Here is a 27,627-nt window from a genome sequence, read left to right on the forward strand (position 1 = left end):
CTAAATTTTAGGTGAACTTTAAGGATGGGGTAGAGACGTTTCTGCAGGATTTAGGTGATCACCCTTCTGTAAACATTTCGAATTTGAAGTCCTGAATAAAAATTGTAGGCTGTAGTCTTTGATGGCGGTAGGCGATGGAAGAAGGGACAAAGTTACGATTTGGAAACTCTTCCCCGGCACTCTTTAAAAATACAAGTTTTAAAACATGTTTTTACTCTTTTTGGTGGTGTGAAAGGAAGGGATAATGTTTGAAGACCCCCGTCTCCTCACCCCCCTCTCTTCCCCATTCTTGGCTAAGTCCCAATGTTCTTTCATTTAAATTGTTGATACAAAATGTTGTGGGAAAACCTCCCTCAGTATTTTTTTCCAAGACCATTTTAGTTCTTTGGTTTTTCCATAGTGAAATTTTCAACTTCCAGCCTGCTGTTTGTACATGTTTGAAATTAAAGCTTTAGGGATTCATTAAAATAATCTTTTACAATTTTGGACTGATGTGGTACTTTTGAGTGACACCGTAAGTCTTTTTTTCCCAACTTTATTTTATTTTAACTATCATGTCTCCTAAATATCTTGATAAAGTTTTGGTTTACTTTTGTTTCGTAGATTCAAACATTTAGAACTACTGGTATAACTATTCATAACTATATTTCAAATTTCCCTTACAGCATTTTAAATTTTTTTCTATTCAAAATGCTTTGGCGGCACCTATGAAATAGTCATGGTTATTTATCTATCCATTTCTTGTAATAAGCTGAAGCTTGTCATGGGTTTGTGCTATGTACTCTGTACTGGATATTTTTTTTCGTTAAAATTTTTTTCGAAACATACATTTCAGCTGCCTTCAGTTAGGTAAATTATCATAAAGAAACGTGGAAGCTCCTAAATAATATTCAAAATTTTAATTGCTAAATAGTAAAGGTTTCATTTTCTTTTAAAATGTTGCGGAAACTTATTTTTCTTTCATTGGAATTCCACCTATTATTTTATTATTACTATTTCAATTTTTTTAACACTGAGAACGTTTTCTATTTTTTTTTTTTGAGCAATCACGATTGCTTATTGCTTTCATTTGACAGTCCTTGATGTTCCGGTTCCTTTTTCAGCTTGGACCAGGGCTGCAGCACCACCGTCCACCGGCGGCGGCGCGGCTGGTCCTGAGCACTGTCCCCCGGAATCACTTTTGCTGGGCGGTGGCGTCCATGTCTACACACGCATGGTCATATACACTCCCCTACGTGCGCACGCCTTTACACACATACACGCGCCTACGTGCACACACATAAGCCTACACACACAACTATACACAACTTAACCACCCAGGAGGAAGGACATGTTTGGGGGGGGGGAACCATTTCTAGAAACAATAACTCTAATCAGTAGGGTCTTGTCGCAACTCGTGATTGCGAAAAACATAATTTGAATTCAAAGTTTCCGAAATCAAATTAGAATTAATTTTTTTTTTTTTTGTATTTATTTGTTATTATTTGTTATTATAGTATTCACTGAATTAAAATTGGCAGCCTCGGTTCGGCCGCCTCCTCTGGTGACGTCCCTGCATTAACGTGTGCATTATCCCATACCAACTAGAGGCAGTTTTTAAGACTTTAGAAGGTCCAGCAGTGGGCAGTTATGCAAAAATATTACCTTATCGGCCCAACACACAGAAAATCATCTTATTACTTACAGCATGAGTTTGTAGAGTTATTGATTTTTATATCTTAATTTTTTGCATCCTTTGCTTTTCTTGCAGCGATTTTCTTATAAATCGTTGAGAAATGTGCCAACTTATTATGATATTGCCAAAAAAAATCTGTTAAGATAGTAGCTCAGTCTCTAGGGGACTGGCTAAACTAGAGTCCCTTTGAGTTATAAGTGTTTGGGAGAGAGCGCGAGACCGCAAGAACTGCGCACTTTTCAAAGACATCTCACTCGAAAAATATTGTAGGACTTTCTCGCTATTTCTTTAGTACTTTTTCCTTGAAGATTAAGCGTATTTTTAATTATAAAGATTTCTTTTTTTGCTCTCATAAACCGAAATGTAATTAGTGTTTGAAATAGCGTAGCCTTGCTTTTTATAGCCAAAACGATTTTTGAGTAAGAAACGGGTGATTGGCAACAACACATATTTAAAATTAAAAAAAGTTAAACATCCGTTTTTCAATAAACAACAATGGATGACACTGGAGGGACTTTTGAAGCGTTGTCAACAGTTCAACCTTCAGATAGACGTTTAGGTTAATTTTATATATTTCAAACTTTGTAATTTTAATATTATTTGGATATCTCTCTCAAAATAGAAATATTGCTGTTATAATTTAATAGCAGTTGAGTTTCTCAAAATATGTATTTAACGTACATCTTTTTATAAACAATTTAAAATATTCTTCCAGTTTTAAGTTATGGTTGGTTATTAACTGCTTTAATAATTTTAAGTTATTTTTCTCATTTCCTGAAATCATTAACCTGTCTAAGTTCTGTATGTTTCGTTTTTAGTTGCATCGTATTTATTTGTATTGAAGCTTTGTTTGTCTTACCTAAGGCAAAGTTTCATGGTCTTTAATTTACTTTCGCCCAAGAAGCTAAAGAAATTAAAATAAATAAAAAAAAACTATAGACTCAAGTTTTTACAGTTGAAAATATTTTTGTAATGTTTTGATGAAAATGTGGAAGAATTGAAACGGGGCAGTATAAAGTTATGGGAAACTTGTTTTCTACCTATAATTGTAACCTATTATTATTTTTAAAACAATAATAATAGCAACCTATTTAACAAATGAATTCAAAATAAGTAGAAGTATTGAAGCAGTCAAATCCATACAAAATCACTTAAAATAAGTTGCTTGATATTGACTTCTTATTTTTTCCTTAAAGTTAATGTTGCTCTACTGTTGTAAAATTGGGGCAAAATATAATTATGTTCTAAACTGAAATAAACACAAATGAAATATCTTGAAAGATTAATCATCCTGGATAGTTCTGACACAACCAGTCTGGATAACTTGTTCCATAGTGTTGCAGTTATTTAGAACTAGAACCAGATTGCTTTATTTTTAGAGTCTATGAAACTGTCATGATGAATCAGTGCTAAAAAAATTATTTTAACTTCTAAACTACAAAATAGCTTTTCCTAAGTGTCAATATGAAAATCTAGGTACCATAAATGAATGAAATATATAGGAGATTACGGAATCAGAATACAGTCGACTCCCGCTACTATTACCTTCCAGCAGGGTGTGGGGGAGTCATAAAAGTCCTTATCTCATTAAACTTGCTAATACAGTTGACTCCCGCTACAACGCGATCCGACTTACACAAAATGGCTATAACGCGATTTTTTCACAAGTTAAGAGTTTTAGACCTAACGCGAATTCCTCGCCAACAGCACAAAAAGTTTCTGAAGGGAATCATGGTGCGTAGGTATCGACTTTGTTATTGGCTGCTAAAAATATTTTTTTCGCAAATGGACCTTCATTCCTTTAGCATCTCAGCGTACTAGTCTGAACATCGCTTTTTTTAGTGCATACAAATAACTACTCCTTATTTTCCATCCTATTTTTTTCATTCTAAATGCAAAAATTGATGAAATATAATGACACCTTCATCTAAGAGAGCTGTTTCATCTAAAGTAAGGTATCACCACGATTAGGTGAGTGAATCTTTCATAGCACAATTAAAATTCAAGAAAAGGAAACCCATTAAAGCTTGTCAAGTAGTGTCCAAGCAAAATGCAAAGATGACAAAAATGAAAGCTGCTCTTGTATTGTGAATTAAAAAATCCTGGAAGAGGAGTGTTGCCATGTATGGAAATGTTATAAAATAACTTGCAAAGCAATATATTAGAATGACGGTTTGATCATGCAGCATAAATCATCATCATCATCTTCATTTTTTAAAGTTACAAATATCATTACTGGATCTACTGTACAGTACAATTCCAGAACCATCATTTTATTAGTATACTGTGTGTACCATACTAGTTTATTTTATGCCCCTCTTTCCCATTGAACATTGATTTTGCATTGTAACAGTATTTTATGTTGAATAGCTAAAACAGCTTAAAAGAAAATGCAACAAAATTTGCCTTCTTGATGTAAGAAATGGTAATGTATAGTTAAAGAATGGTTTAAAACAGTTTGAGTTGATGTTTACAAGGGTCGAAAATAATTGGGTATGTTTGAAAAAGTATTTACGCATAGTACCCTTTTCCAGGTTCCTTGTTGAGGATGACAAAAGGAAATTCTAATTAAAAAATTGAAGAAATGTTTATTCCTTCTTTGCCAATCATATTTTGCAATCACAATGTTAGGGGAAAAGGATCAATGCAATTCAAAATTTCAGCCGTCAAATGCTGATCTAACTCTGGCTTGAATTCTGTTGAGTATTTTTGTAAAAATTATATATTTTCAGGCTGTTGAAATATGTGTAAAGTTTTACTTGATTCTTTCTGTTCTGTACATGAATTGTCTTGGAATTGTGCAAGTTCTTACTCATTTATAATTGATTTATTTTTACTTTCCTAGTAATGTCAATGTACAATAGAAAATGAATTATTCCCGATATCATTGTTGAATGCTTAACTTTTAGAAAAACTTAGAAAACTAACTTAGAAAAGGAAATTTTTTTTCATTAATTACCTATATTTTTTATTTTAGATCCCTTTTGGGCAACTAGATTATGGCAAAAATTGATAAAAGAGGCAATGACAAGTGTCAAAATAGGTCGGCAAAGGCATTTCTTGAAAAATTATGATGATGTATTTAATGGGGATGATTTAGTTACTGTGATTTTTAATTTTCTGAAGAACTGCAAACCTGAGCTTGATCCTGATCGGATTGAACGAAGCAATGCTGTTAAGGTAAATATATTTTTTGATGTACTAATCTTAAAACGTTTTCTTGCGTTAATATTAACTTGTATGGTTTTATTCATGTTGAGGTATTTTCAAGCCTTGGTGTAAAGAAACATGTATTTTTTTCCCTGGAAAAAAAAAGAAAACGATAAAAAGTAAATAAATGGATTTCAAAACTTAGAATCAATTTATTATAATATTTTTAATTTAAAGGGACTTTAAAAATTAAAGTTGCATTTGCAAAGTTAATTAAATTTGAAAAATGAAATTTTTGCAATTTATACAAATATATTTTTAGTAATACTCCACCAAAAACTTTCATGATGTAATATAAATATACATGATTTTAATCCTATTTAATGTTGATGACATAGCAGTGCGTTATAAAAATGAAAACAACTAAGGTGAAACAAACAAATTACGTAGTGTTGTATGAAACACAAATGAAAGTCACAGTTGATGCTCATTAATCTTTACTATAGGGTATCCATGTAGTTGAAACTAATGAAGGTACGGATTAAACAAAATAACCTATTTATTGAGCCGAGGTAGATAATCTACATTGCACAGTAAAAATTTTATTTTGAATTCAAGAGAATTAATTATAAAACTGCATAAGAGGAAATAACAAAAATGCATTTCAAAAAATACAAAATACAGCCTGCAAAAGTGCTAACGCACTTTTCATTTATACAGTATGTACATCTAAATGGCTGTCCGAATCAAGCAAAGTGGGTTTAATTGAGTCCGGATTATTGAGGGTTACTGTAAGTGAAAAAAAAAAGAGACCTTTTTTGAGTTAAGTCTGATTTTTTTTTTAAACAAGGTGTAAAAAGCAAATCAACTTAACTACTTTTCATAGATCAGGGCCCAATGCAGGCTAATTATGCTAGTTTTCGGAAGCTGATCAAAAATTGTATTTTTATAATCAGTACTTTCAGAAAAATAAAATAAAAGTCAGCAGCTTTGCATTAACTAATTTTGAAAATCAGCAGTCACAAAAACAGTTTTAAAAATTACGAAGTTTCATACAAATCCTCATTTAAAAATAGAAAATTTGTTGCTCTGTTTAAAACAGAAGTTACTCATAAAATAAAATACTAAGCTGATTTATGTGAACAATGAATTTGTAATTTAGGCTTTTTTGTAGTATTTTAGCTGATTTTTAGCCAATTTTTGTCCAAGTAAATTTATGCTTTTTTATTGTGATCTTTTAGCCTATTTTTTGGAGGAGCCTTTTTTCTGATAACTTCCCGAATTTTACACAGTACAAGGCGTATTGAGCTAAAATACAATAGTTTTTTCGTACCTCTTTGGTTTTTAGTCCTTTAAAAAATCACAGAAACAATTTTGATTGAAAAAAATTCATAAAAATAGAATGTTGATGTAATATTTTCACAAAAATGAGTAGTGAGAAAAAGCTCTGGATTAATCCGTGTATATATAAGTATTTTAAAATCAGTTGTTTCTTTCTTGCCCTGTTTCCTGTAAAAGTATACAGGATGTTTCAGTTAAATGTTTCAGAACTGCTAAGAGGAATAGAATGCATCCTGATGAGTTGGAATCCTGCAGCAATGTGGGGTCGGAAAGGCTTCCTTGACCCGAGAGGTTTCAGATGTGCTAGGAGCATTCCATATTGTTCGGAGTTCTATGCAATATTGTAGCCAGTTAAAAAAACTTTGAACACTTAGTTGGACCCAATGACCTTTTGTTTTTTCACATGGATGATTTAAAAGAGTTCTCCCTTATGGTCACTTTTCTTTATGATGCTTCTTCTGTGTACATCACTATTTTAGAAAGGCATTTTCAACCCCAGATTGCTATGGTTGTGTTTAATGAGCTCAATGGTTCGACCGGTGACTAAGCAGTAGCTAACTGCTGCATTCTTGAGAGTTACCAGTTAACTGGTTGCTTCCGATGTCGTTCTATGAGCCTCACTGGTCGATCTACCAGACAACTGCAACTTAATTTGGTTCATTGGTTGATAGAACAATGTGATGTTTTTGACCAATTATAAGTATTTTTCACCTGCGTGTTATTCGTCTGCGCCATATCTGGGCAAGTAACTGGTGATCAACCAAAAGTGTTCGATGAAGCATGGTTTTGTGAACAGCCGGTTAGTAACCGCTGACGTCATTGTTGTCACGTGATCAACCTACCGGTCGTGCTCTTCCAACATAAGCTATGATTTCAAGTAATCAGGATGCACCCTACTAGGAGTTCTAAAACATTTAACTGAGCCACCCTGTATTCATATATGGGTTAACTTCTATTATTGTTTGGCATCATTTATTTAGTGTTATTAAAGCAAATCAAATGTAAAAATGTTAAGGAGTACATATTTAGTTGTTATTAATGCATTAACATCATAAGCACTAAAAGATTTTTTAATTAGAAGTTAAAATACATTAGAGGATGGTTTCTCAATGTTTGAAAACTTTGAAATAAATCGTCCTCATACATGTATTATTTATATCTATTTATTTATATCTATTAATATTGTTTATAAATGTAAAAGTTATTTATATCTACAAATTTTTGAAGATTAAAAAAAAATTTGATTTAAATCAAAAATATCTGAAATTTTTTGTTTAAAAAAAATCAAAAAAATTACAAACTCTGCCAAAATGCAGCTGTGGCAGTATTAGGCCTTGAACCTCCTCTGGATCTGTGGCTGGCCGTAAGGTCACGTTGTAGTTCCTGGAGTGGCACATTCTGTAAAATTAATTATAATTGGTTCAACTCAGTACCAATAATTGAGAAAAATATACCACATTTTAAAACCACAGCTGAAGTAGTTGCTGGTGTCAGCTTACTAAATGTTACAATCTATGAATAATGGAATGACATGTGAAAATGTAAAATCTGTGTGTCTATTTCAGTCAAAACAGTTTTCCTGGATAATCCATGCAAAGTTTTTCACATGAAGGTCTTACATTTAAAAATAATTATCTCATAAGATGAAGTATGAACTTTGTTAGTTCAAGTGGAATATACGAGGGCTGCTACTTATATTTCTGGCTTTGGCAACAGAAATCGTTGCTAGGCGACAGCAGACGATTTAATTAGGAAGTAAAAAATAGTAAATAGGAAGGATAAATTCTTCTGAAAGATTTGCCATTTTTGCTTGATTTGTGTTGTTTACAGTAAAAGTAAAAATTCATCTCGCTAAAAAAACGGAATTGACTCGTGAACATTTTCGTGCGATTATTTTTCATAACTTTCGACGTGGATTGTCAAGACAAGATTGCTTTGATGAACTTAATTCTCAATACAGCGATAAAGCACCATCCTACAGCACTCTAAAAAACTGGTATAATAAATTCACTAGTGGTCGATGTTTGATCTAGGACGAATTCCGTGCAGGTCGCCCTAAAACGGTTGTTGTGCCAGAAAATATCGACGTTGTGCGTGAACTGATAAAGCAAGATCATCATGTGACATACCATGAGATTGAGGGGAGCTCTAGACATTAGTATGACAAGCATCAACAAAACTTTACATGAACATTTGGCCGTAAAAAAAATTTGTTCGCGTTGGATCCCACATAATCTGACAAACGTTCAGAAGAAGGCTCGTGCCAATTGGTGCAAAGAAATGTTGACAAAATATGTTAAAGGGGTATCAAAGTCTGTTTATGATATCTGCACAGGTGACGAATCATGGATCTATGCATATGAGCCAGAAACAAAACAGCAATCGACTGTATGGGTCTTCCAAGACGAACCAAATCCAACAAAAGTTGTTCGACAGAGGAGCACATCGAAACAAATGGTTGCCTGTTTCTTCAGAATTACCGGTCACGTGGCAACAGTGACATTACAGCAACGCAGGACAGTCAATTCTGAATGGTACATGACCATTTGTTTGCCAGAAGTCATCGGAGAAATTCGAAAAAAACAGAAGAAAAGGCGAATCGTTCTGCATCATGAAAATGTGATCTCTCACACATCGGCTCAAACAAAGACATTTCTGAAAGGCGAAAACATTGAATTAATGGGGCATCCGCCGTACAGCCCTGACTTAGCACCCAATGACTTTTTTTTAATTCCCTTACATCAAAAACAAATTACGTGGACAACGATTTTCGACACCTGAAGAAGCAGTTGATGGATTCAAAATGCAGGTTTTGGAGTTACCTAAATCAGAGTTGAAAAATTGCTTCGAAAATTGGTTCAAACGTATACAAAAGTGTATAGAACTTCATGGAGAATATTTTGAAAAACATTAAAACCAATTTTGATGATAAAAATTTGTTTTTTCACTATTAGGCCAGAAATCTAAATAACAGCCTACGTATTATGTCCAGGGCTGCACAATCAGAGGGAAAACGAGCAATTCTGACAATTTTAGAGCTTTCGACTTCGACTCCTTTTCCCCAAAATCAGTCCTACTCTGACTCTGCAGCCACTGGCAGGCTTTAACTTTGATTGGAAATGACAGACTCCGACCCTAACTATTGGAATTTTAAACCTTTGATTCCCGATTCTTGACTCCTTTACCCCAAAATCAATCTGACCGGAACTCCTCAGCCCTGGTTATGTTATGCTTACATGAATGATTATTAAGTGTGTTCGATTTTGTACTTATGCATGAATTATGAATGTGTTCACAAATTTGCTTGAATGTTTCTATCAGTTATGTCAAGTGCTCATGGAAAAGAAGCTATTTGAAAGTGTTGTTCCAAAGGGAAATTTAAAATTTGAAGATGGTTCCTCTAGGCTGTACAGATTCATTGATGATAATATTCAAGAGACATCAGAGAAGGAAAGCAGTGAAAAAGAAAATCGTAGGTAAGTAGGCATTTTCAAGATCTTTTTAAATGTCCTTATCTGTATCAAAAGGTGGTAATCTGATCACCTTGGATCACTAGAGCAGTTGGAAAGAAACAAGACTTACTTTTGCAGTGTACAGGATTCGTACTTGCCCTGTATATTCTGAAATTTCTGTAATTACAATCGGACCCCAATTTAATGAACCTCTATTTAACAAATTTCACGTTTTAGCAAATTTTTCTTTTTCCCCGACTAAAATGAAGGCAAAACCCCTTTTTTACCGAATAATGAAGTCCAAATTAACAAATTATTTTAACAGCCAGAAAAAAGTTTTTTTTGTTGATTTCAGTTTGGAAATATTGGATCGTTTTCCAAATGATATATCCATCTTGAATGGAAGCAGAGAAAGATTTTTCTTGAAATCAGCCATTTTTCTTGAAATCAGCCATTTTTCACGGAACGGGCGAGTAGGCAACTAATGATTGCCATTCTGTTGCAGAAAGCGATTATGAAACTCCCATTAAAACTTACCTTTTCAATGTTTTATATGGAATGGAAACTAAGAATATATCTCATGCAGCAGGCTGTAAATGACACAGTATTTTCTTCTCTCCATAAAGTCGAAACAGAACTATTTCTAGTCAAGTATCAAGAAAATTGTCAAAATTTATCACTCAGTTTTACAAAATTTCAAATTAACTAGAATGTAATAAATCCCGGAATGCTGAATAAAAAGTGTACACTTTCTAAGCATGGATATTTTTGTGCAGTTGCGTATTAGAGCTTTTAGATAAAATAAATGCAATTTAATAAAAGAAAAAATTTCGCACCCTAGTGTTACGAATAACTCCGATTTAACATGTAAAAAATTGGGTCCCGATGCATTTGCTAAATCGGGGTCCGACTGTATATCAAGTGTTTTAAAATGTTTTAAATCAGCATTTTTTTTTTTTTGCTGCTGGTCCTGTAGGCTAGCACCAGTCTGAGGGGAAATTTGAAACATTCTTGAAGATTTTTACCTGTCTGTGTCAAAATATTTTTCTTCTTTCAAAAAAAGAACACAATTTTTTAAAGTACATTAATAATATATCTGCTTTGTATACGATTTGTGATTTTTCTCTAAGCTTTTTTCGCTTATGTAGAAATAACACAATAACTAACTTCTTAATTTCTTCACTTTTAAAATTTATAATCTCTACTTTTATATGTAACTTTAGATAAGTAATGATAAAAATCTTATAATAAACTTACATAGCAGTTCTTTATTTTCAAGTAGAGGTTTAAATTTTTTTTATTAGGCTAGTCCTAGTCGATTTGTTAGTCTCCATTGAAGATCAATGGTCATATTAAAGTTATCTATATACCCCCTTGCTTATTACAGCCTCTTCCCTACCAAAGTAGTAATTTTTCCTAATTTGCAGGTTAGCCTGATTTGAATAGCTGAAAACATTGACCCTTCGTCCTTCTTTCTGTGCAAAAATTTAACCCCTTAACATCTTTCATCTTGATAAATTTAAACAACTGAATCAACTGTCCTCTCTGACTCTGCTTTGCTCCACACTATGCGCATTAAGCCTTTTGAGTCTGGTATCATAATCTGAATCTGAAAATCACCTTACTTAGCCTAGTAACCCTTCTTTGATCCCTTTCTAATAAAGATATGTTTCTTCAAAAAGACATCTTCCTGTTTTACTGTACTCTTTCTATTTCTGCTTAAATTGGTTTTTTTAATTATTAAACCTATCATGTAGTTTCTTTCCTCTCGTATCATTTGAATGAAGAAAATAGTATGACTGCTTAAAGGACTTGGAAGTGAATCTGTATCTTGACTGTAGATTCCCTATCTTTAGTCTAACTAATTCTTTAATAAATTATGAAATCTAAGAGAAAATGTCAATTTTGAAATAAATGTAATTCAGTTATTTATTGCTTGAGAATAAGTTGCAATGCAAATTTTTGTGTTTTCTTTTTGTTTCAATGGAAAACTAAGCAAATTTCAAAATAGCTGTTTTTCAGTATGATGTGTGTGTGAAAGGAAAATAGTATTGTTTTAAACTTTCTTTTTATTCCCGGAACAAATGATCAATGTATATGACCAGAGCTCAGAATATCTTTTCGGAAACATTTCATATTTTAAGCTGTAAATGTGTAATAATCTGAAAGTTTTCTTTTCATTCAGCTGATAGAACATTACCATGTGTAGTGATTAATCATTTATCTACTTACTTAGTAAATATTTCTTTAAAAAAATATTTTAATTTCCATTTCTCTTTTCAGATCTGTCAACTGTGATGAATCAAACAGTTCACGCAAGGATAGTTTTTCTTCCCCTTTGAAAACGTTAAATACAAATAAAACTCCAGATTGTTCAGAGTTATCTATTTCTGAGGGATCTTTCAAAAGATGTCCCCAGAGGCGTACTTTTCGTATAAAAACACCTTTGATGCGAGTACGGGACACTAAACCCAGCCCCGTTCGCTTCGCTAAAAGAAATAATAGAGATTCTGATCATGAAGGTATATTAAAATTTTTGTTTTTATTTGTGTAAAATTTAATGTCATTGTTAGGACTGTTTTGATACCTATTTGATTGTATGATTAAAATAATTTCAGTTGAATTATGCTTCTTTAATTTATTATATTGTTAAATAGTTCATTTACTTTTGTTCAAATTTAAAGCCATTATTAAAAAGAAAAAATATATTTGCTTTTAAAAACTACTTCATGGGAACCATTCATTGTTGAGTATGCATTAGGAGGGAGGGGGGGTCGAAAAACTTTTTTTCCTAATCAATTTCTAATAGCTTGGTAAACTCGCGCATTAACATCCTTATAATGGGAAAAATAATTTTAAAAAAATTGAAATTGCGCATGAGCCCTCAAGTTAAGAGAAAATTGAAAAAAATCTGCAAATTTTAAAGATGTATATATTTAAAAAAAATAATTTACTTCATTTCTAATGGTATAAAAAATCTTTTTATAGTTACCAAAATGTATAGAAAAAAATTGGAGGCACATTGTCCATCATTTGAATTTGAGCAGAAAGCCTTAAAATACCATTTTTTAAGTAAAAGTTCTATTATTTCCAAAACTCTTAAGCTGATAAAAAAACTATTAAAGTATACTTTTAAACATCCATTTTACTGTTTTACATACATTTCTCTTATGCTGAAATGACTCAGGACTCACCACCTGCAGAACTGTCATTTCAAATTTTTTCTGAAGGGGGGGGGGGGGGAGGGGATCAGAGGATGCAAGTGCAATGGAAGTTTTAACAGAAAACAGCAAAAATCCCGCCCACCCAAATGTAAACACATATTTATTTCTCATAGCCATGGTGGAGGGCGATAGACCCCCCCTCCCTCTGATCCTCTAAATGACGGACCTAATCAGATGGCGGTGGCAGCAAGTCGAGTCCAATCCACCACCCACCCAATCAACACATATTTATTTCTCAAAGCCATGGTGGAGGGCGATAGAATCCCCTCCCTCTGATCCTCTGAATGACGGACCTAATCAGATGGCGGTGGCAGCAAGTAGAGTCCAATTCACCACCCACCCAATCAACCAACATCAAATATTCAAGTTATGGCAGGGCTTTGACTTTCAATGAAGTTCGAAGTCTTCTATTGCCATATTTGACAACAATGTTAGTGGTATCAGCTTGCACTTGAGTCGATCAATAAATTCAAGATAATCTGAGGCTTGAAAATGGATAAAAGCTTGAAAAATCTAACGTGACATACTACTGGCGGCTCATTTCAGACTTTCAGTACTCTCCTGTAGCCTAATTCTCGACTATGCTGTGTGTAGTCCAACATCATTGCCACATCATATTCTCTGGATGACAAAAGAAGGGGTTTCTATGAATGACGGGATCAAGGATTTCTTTTTATGTTATTCGAAAAATGTCTTGTTGTTTGAATGACCTTAAGTATATGCTTCAGACCGTCTTTCATGGTGTAATGCATCTTAATACCAAATCCAACAGGAGCTATAATTTTTCCAGTATTTGCATTATGCTTGTTGGACTAATTTGGGAAACATGAAGTCCTAACCCCCAGTTAGCACAATTAACCGTTGGGAATAAGTGAGAGATCAGGGATATCCTTAACAGCTAATTCTGAATCACTCGTTGAAATTTTTCGGTGCTCTGGGCCTGGAAATTTCATGGAAAAGATGAAATTTCCTACAGCAGAAAAATCACACTCAAATTGGGTAACTGTTGGAGGGAGAGAGAACTCGACTTACTGTTACCTACACGTGCTGAGTCTTGAGTCATCTTAACATAATTGTAAAATAAGTAAAGTATTGAAACGGATGTTTAATATTCTTTAAAAGCCAATGTCCTGCCACATCTTGAATATTTGATAACTCACTCAATCGCTAGAAAGGTGAGCAAAACTTGTGAACTGCCAGTAGTACGTCATGTTAGATTCTTCAAGCTTTCATTAATAAATTTTCTAGCCACAGATTCTTTGAACTTATTACTCGTCTCAAGTGTAAGCTGATAACCACTACTATTGTTGTCAATTATGGCAGCGGAAGACATTGAACTTCATTGAAAGTCAAAGCTCTACCATAACTTGAATATTTGATACCACACTCAATCGGTAGAGAGACGTGGAAAAGTTGTGAAAAAGTCTGATTGTTATTTGCTGTGAAAACCCAGAAGGTTTTCACAGCAAATAACAATCAGATCAAGAATATTTGATACAAAGTCAGAATTTGAAGAACTTAAGCATAATGAATCACACCCAAATTGGATGGTTAAATGGATAGGGTAGCGAATAGTACTCGACTTGCTGCCACCGTCATCTGATTTGGCACGACATTTAGGGGGTCAGGGAGTGGTCCATTGCCCCCCACCACGGCTTTGAGAAATAAATGTATTTACATTTGGGTGGGCATGATTTTACTGTTCTTCTTCCATTGAAAAAACTTCCATTGAATTTGCACCCTTTGCCCCCCCCCCCGCCGGAAAAATTTGAAATGACAGTCTTGCACGTGGTGAGTCCCGAGTCATGTCAGTATAAGAATATGTAAAACATTAAAACGGAGGTTTAATAGTATATTTGTATAGCATTATGTCAGCTTAAGAATTTTTTTAAATAACATAACTTTTACTTTAAAAAATAGTATTTTAAGGCCTTCTGCGCAAATTCAAATGATAGACAATGTACCCCCAAGTTTTTTCTATACATTTCGGTAACTACATCATGTATTTTTTATACTTTTAGAAATGAAGTAAATTATTTTTTGAAAAAAATATAAGTCTTAAAAAATTGCCGATTTTTTTTTTTCTTCTTACCTTGAGGGCTCTTGCTCGATTTCAAAGTTATTTTATTTTTTAAATTATTTTTCCCGTTATCAGGATGCGTATGCGCAAGTTTTCCGCGCTATTAGAAATTGATTAGAATAAAAAAGTAATTTTCGACCCACCCTAGTATGCATACATTAAAGACATACCAAGCATTTGGCTCATTTTGCTTTATTTACAATATTTTCAATGTCATTCTTTGCATGAACAAATTTGGCGTTTCTTAATTTCTTTGATAAATTGAACCCCTTTTTTAGTGTCTATTTTTTGTGGAACACCTTGTTTTCATCAATGGTATTGACTGAATGTTGAATTCTTATTAAATTAGAAGTTATTTCAAATAATATTTCTTGACTTCAAAAAGTATTTTAAAAACTATTTAAAATTTTCTTAAAATACTTTTAACAGCATATTCAAGCAAAATTTAAAATTTAGAACTGTAATGAGATGAATAGTACTTATTTTTGTCATTGCAGCTGTTCTTAATAATAAGCTTTATGGATGAAATTTGATTTCTCAAATCATTTTCAGTCTAATACGTTATTTATTTTTAGTGAGCCCATAAGTTTTGAACCCCATTTTGCTTATGCATGTATTTGCAAATGGTAAAAGTGCCAACATGATCTTTCATGGCTATCCACAATATTTATCATTTCATCAGAATTTCACTGACTCCATTAATTTAAATTTTTGCTGTAAGGGTCATTTTGATTTCATTTCAAGAAAATATTCATATTCTTATATGAGCAATATTTAAGGGAATGTATTGACAATACATTGATTTTTAATCGCTTCTGTAAAATAAGTGCAACTTTTAGTTTGAAATTCTATTCTGGCATTGAAAGGCAAACACCTTGTCTCTTAGTTCAAACACTCAGGCTTTTATCTTTCTACAACTTAATCATCTGACTTCTGTACATTAAGAGATGCATATACACTTCTCACATAGCATTTTGATTGATTATTTATTGACTGAGATTTGATAAAATTAATGACTATGAATGACACCTTATTTCAAAAGCAATATCATAACTTTTTCTTTTTCTTGGCAGTAAGAATCAAGAACATTTAAATGATTTAGTGCTGAATAAATATTTGCTTTGAATAAAATTTTACATTAACTGCTAGTGTGTGATTTCCTTTAAAAATTATCACTGAACAAATTGAAACATTTTTTTTGAACTTGAATGTGTTGAAACATCAAAATTTTGCAAATATTTTGAGTCGCCATGTATTCTTAGATAAGTGAAAAGTCGTTAAGGTAAAAAAATATTATTGACAAAAATTTTCCCTTTTGATTTAATATCATCATGGAAATAGCTTTTTTTCTTGTATTATAGTTAATTTTTAAAATCCTTCAAGTTCCTGAGAGAATTAAAAAAAAATTATGTCAAAAAAAAAAAAAAGTAAAAAAAATAAAAAGGCTAAATTTGCAACAAATTTAAACATAAAAATTAAATTTGTGTGACTATTTTCAAATCTTGTATTCAACTAAAAGGTTCATGTGACTGGTCTGACCTATCACACAAAGACAAAAGTTTGCACCTTACACCACACTTAGTGAGATCAATAAGTTATCTTATTGATTGCTTAATATTGTGATGAATATACAATGCTTCATATTGTCACAAGTTTGTACAAACTGAGAGGATCAAAATAAATCATGTTGATTTTCTTATTTGTTTTGGCTCATCATATTGCAGCAGAAATATTTTTTTTACTGTGAAACCAACACCCAATTTACTTACCTCAGTTAGGTAAATACACCAGAAGTGGCCAGTGCTTAATAGTGCTTCAGTGGTGGCCACTTTAAGGTTTAAATTTGAAAAAATAGGATTCCAGGTTTCCCAGTTGATTCAAACATGCTAAAGATAATACATATCTTCAGGATAGAATCCTATTTTTTCAAATATAAACCTTGAAGATAGCCACTACTGGTGTGTTTACCTTACTTTAGAAACAAGTTCATTTTTATTTTGATGCTTGGTATGTGTCTTTATTAGTAAGTTTCTTTATTTTTACAGCATCATTTTTGGAACTTAGAGAAACATGCCTAGCACTTTTACTCCAACTTGTTGACATTCCTGTTCTTGAAAGTGTTCTGGATGTTCCACCTGACTTACCTGAGCTACCTGAAGCACCGCAGCCTTTTGTATTAGCAAATGATTTCACACCTAGGAAAATGAATCTGTCAAGACAAGATTTTCGTGGGCCTGTAACCGATATCCCTTTGGTGAAAGCAGCCTCTAATTGCTTAGGCGGTGGACATCCACCTGGCATAGCAAATCTCTGGTCGGTCCATGCTTGCAAAGTTCTTTGTTACAAAACTGTCGTTGAGAGATATTCTTGTTCAGCAGAATCACTTATACCAGGAGAATATTTTTCATTCTGCCTTGCTATTGTGAAGATGTTAAAGGCAGATGAAAGAGAAAAAGCACTTTATGCAATGCAGTTGCTGTTGTTTCATTTGCCTTGGAGAAGACGTAAACAGCTACAGCATTTACTTCATTTTTTGCATCTAGTTGTTGATGATCTGTTTGCTAGCGTAGATAAGATGGTAAGTTAACCTTGTAAAGATACTGTTGTTTCAAATTGTGTATTTAATGGAAATATTTTCCTTTAATCAGAAGTATGGTTTTTAAAACAATTCAAGTGGTAAAAGTCAAATCTCAAATGTAACTTTTAAAGTTACATAAATAAAGTTACATACATAAAAAACTTTTATGTATAAATTGATACTTTTTGACTTTTTCAGGTTGACTTATTATTTTTTTAATAACATTGACAAGGTTTTAATCAACATAACAAAAATGCAAAGATGAAATATATTATAAATTATATAAATTAAAACTATTTATAAATTTAAATACTTAGTATATTAATTTTATTGTTTTCAGTACCTTTGATTCAACTGTAGGTATTATTTAAAATACAAAATATTTTTTTTTTATTTTAGTAATTTTCAAAAATACATATGTAAATACAAATTTAATCAAGCTGCTTTTAATGAGGATCAAAACCACTTTTTTTTAAACAGATTCATTTTAAAAGGAATCTATATATATAATTCTCTTACGTGCCGGCAAATGAAGGGGTGAATTTCTAAACCTCTGTTGGCAACACTTCGCCGATAAATCATGTAAACAAACTTCTACGTTGTTTTGAAATCATGAATCACAGAATACTCAACGAACTTTTTTTTTTTTTGAGATGAGTTTGAGTCGGGCTGTGGCCCATTTCAACCTTAATCAGCAAAGAAAAGCTCAAAGAAGGCAGGAAACCGTTCTTGAATCCAATTTAAGACGAGCCATTTCCAGAGTTGTATTCTCTGATTCGCTGCCGATAATTTTTAGCGGCTGGGGAATTTTCAGTCAGCAGTTCCTTCAACAGATCAGGTGCGTCACACAATGCCGGTAACCGCACCTTTCCGTCATGGCAACATTTAGTATATTTATTTGCAGTATTACGCTCTTTCTGCCAATAAAGAGCACCACAAAATTCGCATTCTTCACACATTGCTCCACAATCATGTTCATCGGCAATGTTGTTTTGAACGCGTAGGCGCTTTGAGCGTCGTCTATTCTCTGCTTCAGTACGACAGTTCAGTTCAAAATGAATAACCGAGAAAGAATTTACTTTATTCCTTTTATTCTCAGCTGAAAGGTTTCGCCAAATTTGTTTAGGGTTATAGTAGTTTTAGTATTGTGCAAGCAAAGTAGCCTTGGCGAGTTTTCGCGTTTTTAGTTAAACCATTTTTTGTTCGTGACGTGGCAAGGATTCAGAATAACAACAAGAAGGACAAACGTTTGAGAAAATATGTTTGGTGCTCTCTGAGCCTGTTTTTAGTCATGGCCAGCTCTATGTGGCGTTATCAAGAACAAGATCTTTTGAAGCAGTGTCAGTTGTGGCTCCCAAACGGGACATTTTTAATTGTGTATATGAGGAAGTTTTCTCAGATTAGAATATATAAGAGTGTAAATATGTAAATATATAAGAGTGTAAATAATGTAAATACATCCCTCGGGGGAGCCTGTAACCCCTAGAGGGCGCGTCCCCAGGTGGCGGATAGGGGAATGCCTTCATTGGTTTTCCAATGGGTGGTAGAAGGGAAATAAAATACCTTCCGCGGACCAACAGGTAGAAGTGCAATCTCTCCAAAGCAATGACAGACACTTTTGTATCTATAATGGTAAAGTTGTGCACATTGCCAAGGCAGTCATCTTACATACAGCAAAGTTAAACTGTCGAAAATCTGGCTAAAGCAGACAAATTAACATTATGAACGTAATTTTCATATTGGTTAAATGGATGGTGACCTAAATGCAATTACCAACTTTAATTTTTACGGAAAATTTTAGCTAGGCTAATGTATTGGCATACAGCGAGCGAGCGAAGCGAGCATGGATCGCGAAGCGATCCACAGGGAACTGCGTAAGCAGTTCCGGGGGTTGGCGAGCGATAGCGAGCAGGGGGCGATAGCCCCCTAGTTTAAAATAATATACTAAGTAAAGAACTTCCTAGTCCTTATTCAAGAACCTTCTATTTAGTAGCATTATTTGTTTGAGTTTTAATATTTCTTTCGTCATGAATTGTTTATTATGAATTTATTTCAAGTGAATGAAAAATCCCTGCATGTGATTTTTCTGTATATTGGCCAAATAATACAAATTTCAGTCTTCATATTGGCAAAAATCTGCTTTTATACTCAGTCCTTCCTTTAAAGTTAACGATAAAAATACAGGAATTTAGTAAAAAAAACTTGCCCTTCTAAAAACTTTGTTCAGAAAGCTTTATACAGTGGATGCCCTAATTTACGTTTTCCGTTGGACCAGTGATAAAAAACTTTCCAAGCCTTAAAACCTAAAATCAGGGCCATGTTAAAAATCTGATCTTATTGTATAAAAATTTACTCTTTTCCAATGAAGTAGTGGGAAAAATGTGTAATCTCTCTCTCTCTCTCCCCCTCCCTTGTTCTTTGTTTTTAAGATATTTCATTTATAGGATGTTTTGTTCTAATATTTACTTGCAAATTGGCATCTTAGTTGGCATTCACAAATGGGGCAGTGAGAAGCAAAGGGATGTAAGTGAACTATTTAAAGTTTCGAGTAAATCCTGTTTAAGGTTCAGGTTCTAGGTAGGCTTTCATTACACGTTTTTTCTAAAACATGCTGTACCTACAGCACCTACTGGCACTACTACCACCTACTGCTACTGTACTGCAGCACCTACTAGGGCTACTTGTACTAGTTCTTGTCCCATAGCAGAGGAGAGGTTCTGTCATTTTGTACTGGTTATCTCCAAATTTTTAATTTTGCCACTTACATCCCTTGCCACCGCCTCGAATAAAAATAGTTTTAGAGTTTTTAGGCTTAGAATCACCTGATCAGCTAGGGGGATGTTCTCGATTATTTCTCTTTCGTCTTCATCATTATTTATGGAAGCAGGTAGTAAAACTAATATTGAGGGAATTCTCTCCAACTTCAGGAAAATTTTCAAGAAGAGCTCTCAATTGTAATGAAGGGAGATGGACAATCAGAGGAAATCTCTCTTGCAGCCCAAGTACAATTAGACAGAGCAAACAGAATCCCAGAGCAGCTTCAAACAGCTGTAAAACAAATTTATCTTGAAAAAATAAGAATCTGAAAAAGAAAGAGAAGTTTGAGTCTTATAGATGAAAAATTACTTTGATCTGTTTGTAGAAAGACATATTAAGCGGACTTTATGAAAAAGGGTTACGTAAAATGCATAATATTTTAATGCTATCAGCATAGCCTTTTTCAAGAACCAGCAGAAAATGATGTTGGAAGCGGGATAACGTATGAAATGAAACAATGTAACATCAGGGTTCCACTGTATTGTGTAATGTTTTGAGAAATAGTAATATCAAAACCAGTAGCAGTTGTGTAAATATTGCTGCTCAATTTCTGAAATACTGTAAAATAACCTAAGTCTACTTTTCCATGTGCGAGTGAAAAAACTCTTATGCTATTTTCAGTATGTATTCTTCCTGCATTTTGGTCAAAAAAATTTTTCTTTTTATTTTGATTATTTTTCACTTTTGTTACAAAGTAAATTTATTTTTATTCTCACTAAATTTTAGTTTGAAGTTTTAGATGCAGTAAGTGTCCCATAAGAAGCTACTAAGTTATTTAAATTACCTGTAAAAAATATAAAAAAACGAGGAAATGATTCCTAAAAAAAACAATCTGATGATGAAAAGCTGATATTGTTTTGAAACAAAATTTCCTTCCAAAAGAGGTAGAAAATGATAAGATTTAAACTATGAAAAGGCATGTTATTTAAATATCAATACTTATGATGTACTTAATTTCAACTAATTGGTAGACACATCAAATATGCGTGCCCTCAGCTTTTCTATTAATGAAACGGACATAAATAGGAGTTCATCAAAGTCTTCCAGCTTTTCTTGTGGTTGACCAATTGCATATCTGAAAATTGCACTTTGCTCGTGTGAAAAATTTAGGATTGCAAAACTTTCTACTCTGTTTGTTCTGCCAGAAGAACATCTGTTTGTCTTCACGATCAGCTTTAAAATTTTGTTAAATAATGCCTCAATTGCACCAAGCATTTATTTCTATTATATTTCAAAGAGTCATTACAGTGAAAGGAGTGAATGTTATAAATTCCTAAATTTCCTTTCCTAATGTTATAATACTGCTTTCAAATTTTCTTACCTTTTTAAATTAATGGACTGGTAATAAAAAAAGGAGGGCTGGGTGCAGGTAATTTTTCATGAGATACATGAGCATGCATAAGATTAAAATGCTCTTACTTAGTGGAAGTTGTGAGGCATGTTTGTCATTAGGAATTAATTTGTATAGTAATTATTAATCTTGTATAACAATACTGCCAAGCTAAGCGCAAAAGTTGTATCTACACTTTTTATCGAAATTGAGTTACGATCACCAAGTGGTTTTTTGTCCCACATTTCACACAAATACAATATTTTATGGTCATTTGTTAATGGGAAATATTTTTCAAAAATATCTGAAAAAAGTTGCATCTGAATCAAATGCATGGAGGCTCAAAACTTTAAATGGTAATTTCTCATATCAAACTCGGCTGCAGGTACGACTTTTGCGCTTAGCACGGCAGAATACTTTCCATATTGTGTATATACATGTTGAGGTTTCTATCCCTACAAAGATTTAAGTTTTCACACCTAATGAATATTTGCTGTTTTGGATTTTAAATAATCTTGCTGGAATAGAAACTTACTGATTTTTACATTATAATATTCAGCCAGGTGGAAAGAGTGAATGATATCCAACTATTTTAATCAGAGTAAATTTACCTATGAATGATAGCATTGTTTTGTTTCATTTAAATTTTGTAAGTTTGAATTACTTACATTAATATATTTTTTTTAGGTTACAAATTATGAAGCAGTGCTTAGAGATTTTCTTCCTATCGTATTCAAACACCCTCTTGTGTCAAAGGAACCTCAAAAGATTTTGTTTGATTTTCTGCTTCTAAAGTCGGAACTTGTGTTTCGTATCCCACCACAGCTCTACAAAGTTAAAGAAGCAGGTAAGCATGTTTGTATGGGTGTTCAAGAGTGAGGTTTCTTATTTTTTGATATAGAAGTAATTTTTGTTTTGAGTAATCCTTGCTTTATTTTAAAGCTTGGATATTAATGCATTGTTATACAGAATCACTGTTTTTGTTGATGGATTTTTAAAACATTTTTCTGCGCTGCTTTGTTTACTGATTGATCCATCAGTAAGTAATCATGAAGCTTTTCTGAAGTTTTGGATGCCAGACTCTTATAAAGCACCATTCATTCCCATTAACTAGGGCTGGGCGATGCATTGATGCATTGCAAAAAATTGGTGTGCATTAAACTGGTTTATAATTTGTCTCTAAACAGATGCATTGACTACAAATCCAAGCACCAATGTACAGACATCGGTCTACGATCATTGCCATTTTAATCTCTTGTCTCAAAACACTGGCAGTAGCAGGGGGTCCCGATGGGAGTTTACTGTGACCTACCAAAATGTTCTTTGTCATCAATTTTTTCTGACAGTCAGACAAGTCAGTAAATTTGGAGACTGCACTGCGAAATAGTTTTTTTTTTAAATAGATAATGATGTTTAATGTCTCTTCTCATAAGGAAACATGTTTGTGTTCATGTTCATATTTTATCATTCAGCAAAATTCAGAGTATCATTCGACAAATTAAAAAATCGCCCCCTCCCAAACACATAAGTGTGTGGCGTCTCTGTGTGGAAGTATCATAAGCAAACAAAGAACCTTCACTTTCTCCAAAAAAATTTTTTTTAAAGCTCTTAATGGAAAATATATTGATGAACGAAGTTTATCATATAACCACTCACCAAAACAAATAAAAAAAGCAAAGGGAAAAGAAAAAAATCAGTTTTTAATCGTAAAATAGCTACAAATATTGCATGTAAGAATTTTGGTTCTTTGAGTTAATCCTTTTTAAGTGCAAGAAGATGAGATTGCTTCAATAAGCTCGTATCTTTTTGCATTGAAAAAATAGGTTCATTGTAATCTCAAAACACATGTCCGTAATATTTATTGCTGTCTTGTATTTTCAATGCTAGCTTTTTTTTGACAATTTCTAGTTGGTGCTAGAATCCGTTTGCATTATTCATATTTTTTCATTCTGAATATATTTTGTGAAATTTAAACAAGCAGTTTATAAGTAAAGATCTTAAATAAATTAAAAAAAAAACATCATGATGCATAGTAATACTGCAATGTAAGGTTAGCAATAGAGACGTACTGAGTCGCACTTTGGCCGAGCAACCGAGTACTGAGTACTCGGCCGAGTGCCAAGTTACCGAGTACCGAGTTTCAATTATGTTTTAAGAAGAACCACTGACACACACATGACGAAATTTGAACTCATTGGAATAGTAGTATAGACCTCCATGCCCAAATAATAGTTTTTAAAACAAAAATTCCAGCTGAAATTTAATTACGCATTATTTAAAAGATTTTGTTTGTGTCAATAGTTTTTACGAATAAGTTATTTTTTAAATAAATTATCAAATAAATAAAAGGTAGGATTAATCAATTTGGAATTAAAAAAAATTATATCAATCTATATACTTCTAGTCAGCCAAAGATAAATAATTTTTAAAAGTAAATGAAGCAACGTTAAAAGCACAAATGTGCAGGAGCACTGCAGACACGTGTCTCTGCATTACAAGGAATGTCTTTTTCATTGAATAAAATGTGAGCTAATGAATGTAAAAAAATCTGACTTTTGTCGTATGTCTTTAAATCCATAAGCTCACATTTTGTGCATTGAAAAAAAGCATTCCTTGTAATGCCAAAACATGTGTCTGCAGTGTTCCTGCACATTTGTGCTTTTAGCCTTGTTTTATTTTTTAAGAAAAGGTATTTTTATGCTTCTTATAAATAATTTTGTTTGTGGCAAAAATCCATTTATAAGTTTCATTAACTTTGAGGCAGTAAAATAAAAGATTTACTCTTGAAGCATAACAAACTTCATTATTTTCGAAATTTAAATTTGAATTGTAAATGATTGCAGTATATTATATGCTTGCACTTTTTTATTAATTGTAAAATCTGCTTTGAGCAATATTCAATTTTTTAAAACTACTCGGTAATGGCCGAGTACCTGATCAAAATTTGGCCGAGTACCGAGTAGTTACCGAGTACTCGGTACGTCTCTAGTTAGCAATGCATCACAATTTAGAAATTCCTACATCGCCCAGCCCTAATGTTAACCATACTTTTACATGTTTAGGAAAATATCTAAATGCTGTTCATATTAGAAGTATTGCATCTAACATGCATACATGAATTTTTCTATAATTAGATTATTTAATTGTTGTAGAAGGAAGCAGTGGTTACCCATTACATTTTTTGTCTTTGTATTAAATCTGTTTTCTCCATTTTTACTTTCTTCTATATCTAATATATAGAAGAAAGTATTGGATTCGTGCAAATTTTCGAATTTCGAATTTTGACGGATTCGAACGTTTTGAGGTGTGCTGAGTCCATTTCGACCATTTTTGGAAAATGTCTGTCTGTGTGTGTGTGTGTGTGTATGTATGTATGTGTGTGTGTGTGTGTGTGTATGTATGTGTGTCACGTCTGTGTGTGACCAGTTTTTTGTGGCCGCTCTACAACAAAAACTACCGCATGAAATCGAACGAAATTTAGTACACATATGTGCCCCTATGTGAACTTGTGCCCATTAGTTTTTGGCGCGAATTCCTCCAAGGGGGGTGGAGCAATGGGACGTTTTTCGAGTTACGCGTGCTTGCTATTCCTCAGGAAGTTACTGGCGGAATCAAACAAAATTTGGTCCATATGTTGGTATTAACAATAACAGGTGCTGATTCAATTTTGGTGTCGATAACTCGAACGGGGGTTGAGCTATAGAACGTTTTTTGTCGTCAATTGTGACTGCTGTATCTCAAGAAATAATGAACGGAATGAAAGAAAAATTTATCGGCAAGTAGCCCTTAGTGGGTATAAGAACTGATTTTATTTTTGTGTCAACAGCTAAAAAGGGGGTAGCGCAATCACCCGTTCTTTTTTTCCATTTTGAGTGCCCTATCTCAAGAAGTAATGCTGCGTTCTGGTTGAAATTTGGAATATATGTGAATCCATATGTAAACAGGCTTTGGTTCAATTTTGACGCCAATCGCTCCAAGAGGTGCTGATTTTTTTTTTTTTTGCGAATAAAAATATTTTTATTAATGCAACAATAAGAAAGATAAATCGTAATTAATAGATTGTCGTCTGCGTATTTCTCGTGATTTTAATTGTATGGAAATGATCGGAAATATTATTTTAATGATTTAAAATTTTTAACTGTTGCCATCTTATGATTGTTAACAAATAAAATATTTGTAATTAATTCAGGCAAGGCTTTTGAAATAACTTTCAATTTTCGCTCTTTGCTTTGCTTTTGCAATAATTCAGACATTGGGATGGTCGTCTAGTTTTTTGCATGTGTAATTTTGTTTTTGTTGGGAATATTGCATATTGTCAAGCATGGGGAGGGATCAGAAAAAAAAAAAAAAAGAAAAATATAGAAGAAAGTTTCGTGATGGCCACAACATACTAGTTATGACCTTGGAAATATTCAGTTTTTCTTATGAAGCATTTATATTCATGCAATTTAAAGTGTTTGTTATTTTTATTTTAAAAACTTGCTTTTGCAGGATTTAGAATTTGTGAAAAGATTGCTATTGAAGATTTTGATTCAGTCACCATCACATACACAGATCAGTGTCTTATAAATCTAGCAACATCAGTTGCTGATAGCACAGAATTGAAATTATCAGAAAAGAAAGTCTGGTTAAAAAGGCTGAAGAAGCAACACCCTAATATTTACGACATTTGTCGTCTTAGTGAATGATTGGTGGAAATTCATGCTTCCCTTTCTGTAATTATATGTTCCTAAATGGACTTTTGAAGTACTTATCTAATACAAAAGCAAAACATATTTATTTTTTGTATTTTAATGTATATATTTTTTCTTTTGTATTTTCTTCTATGCATAAAAATTTTTTCTGTTGAACTGGATACATTCTAAGCGATGTTTTTTTTTTTTTGCAAATGAAACATGATGAGCTGCAAAATATTTTGAAATAGTTATTGATTTACATGATGTAGTATTTTATTCAATGTAGTGATTAATATTGGAAATGTCACGGAAACATTTAAAAACTAAATTTAAAGAAAATGAAATTAAAAAAAAAAAGGCTCAATTGTACAAATTATCTGCTATAAGGTCTCTCTTTTGAAAAAGAACCTTAAATGGGTTCACAAATTTTATAAAATCCACGTACAGGTAAATGCACAATGTATTACACGACATTTTAAATGTTAAAAGTGCCAGTTATATATTCATCTTTTGTAATGCAAGTACACAGCATACAAGAATGTACATACATATCAGCTTGTTTAATCTTTGCTCAACTTTCTCACTACAACTACTTACTCAACTGCATTATTTTCCTTTCTGCTACCTTGCTCAGCCTTTTTCCAAAGTTTGTGATGTTTCAAAAGAGTCTCATGTTCGATGGATTTTGGATATATTCCTTAATCTTTCCCTTAAAATGACCCCTTTCTCATGACATTTTCTGTTTTGAGTGTAAAAATGTTTATTTATGTTAAGATTGTTTTATTTATTTTATTGCATTTGAAGGTTTTAACTTGGTAAGTGTTCAAATATGGTGGTTTTATAATATAATTTAATGCATTTAAGCTTTTAGTATATAGATCTCAAGTAATTGATATGGTTCATATTACTATTGTACAAATAATGTATAAAATGGGGAGGAATGAATTAAATTGTAATTGTAAGAAGTAATAAATCATTTTATGTGTTAAGCTTGTCTCATGCAATGCGTGAAGCAACTGTATTTATATGTTTGTATTCCAGTATGTGTATGCAAGCACGTTGTACTTCTTGAAGGGGTTTCTTAAATGCTGTAACATATATTTATTATATTTTATATTTTTACTAATAAAATATTATACTGCAAAGAAATATCTTCATTTGTCATTTGATGTATATTTTCATGCAAAAAAGTTTTCAAATCGTTTTCAAATTACTCAAGACAAACATTTTTGTTATTAATTATTCATTAGTTGACATTATGTTCCAAATTTTATTGAATATAAGTTTTTTTTTTGCTTTTTAAT

The 27,627-nt window shown here is 32.6% G+C and overlaps 1 protein-coding gene across 1 annotated transcript; it reads left to right on the forward strand.

The window, feature by feature from the left end:
• The first annotated feature begins 2,134 nt into the window (after positions 1–2,134).
• Positions 2,135–26,335, forward strand: LOC129228600 (DEP domain-containing protein 7-like). Its single transcript, XM_054863281.1, has 7 exons — positions 2,135–2,234; positions 4,653–4,855; positions 9,488–9,642; positions 11,902–12,140; positions 16,968–17,500; positions 22,335–22,494; positions 26,139–26,335. Exons 1-7 carry the CDS (start codon positions 2,171–2,173, stop codon positions 26,333–26,335), a joined length of 1,551 nt encoding a protein of 516 aa, XP_054719256.1. The 5' UTR covers positions 2,135–2,170.
• The last annotated feature ends 1,292 nt before the right edge of the window (positions 26,336–27,627 follow it).

The sequence above is a fragment of the Uloborus diversus genome, chromosome 8, assembly GCF_026930045.1.
Source record: "Uloborus diversus isolate 005 chromosome 8, Udiv.v.3.1, whole genome shotgun sequence".
Lineage (NCBI taxonomy): Eukaryota > Metazoa > Arthropoda > Arachnida > Araneae > Uloboridae > Uloborus > Uloborus diversus.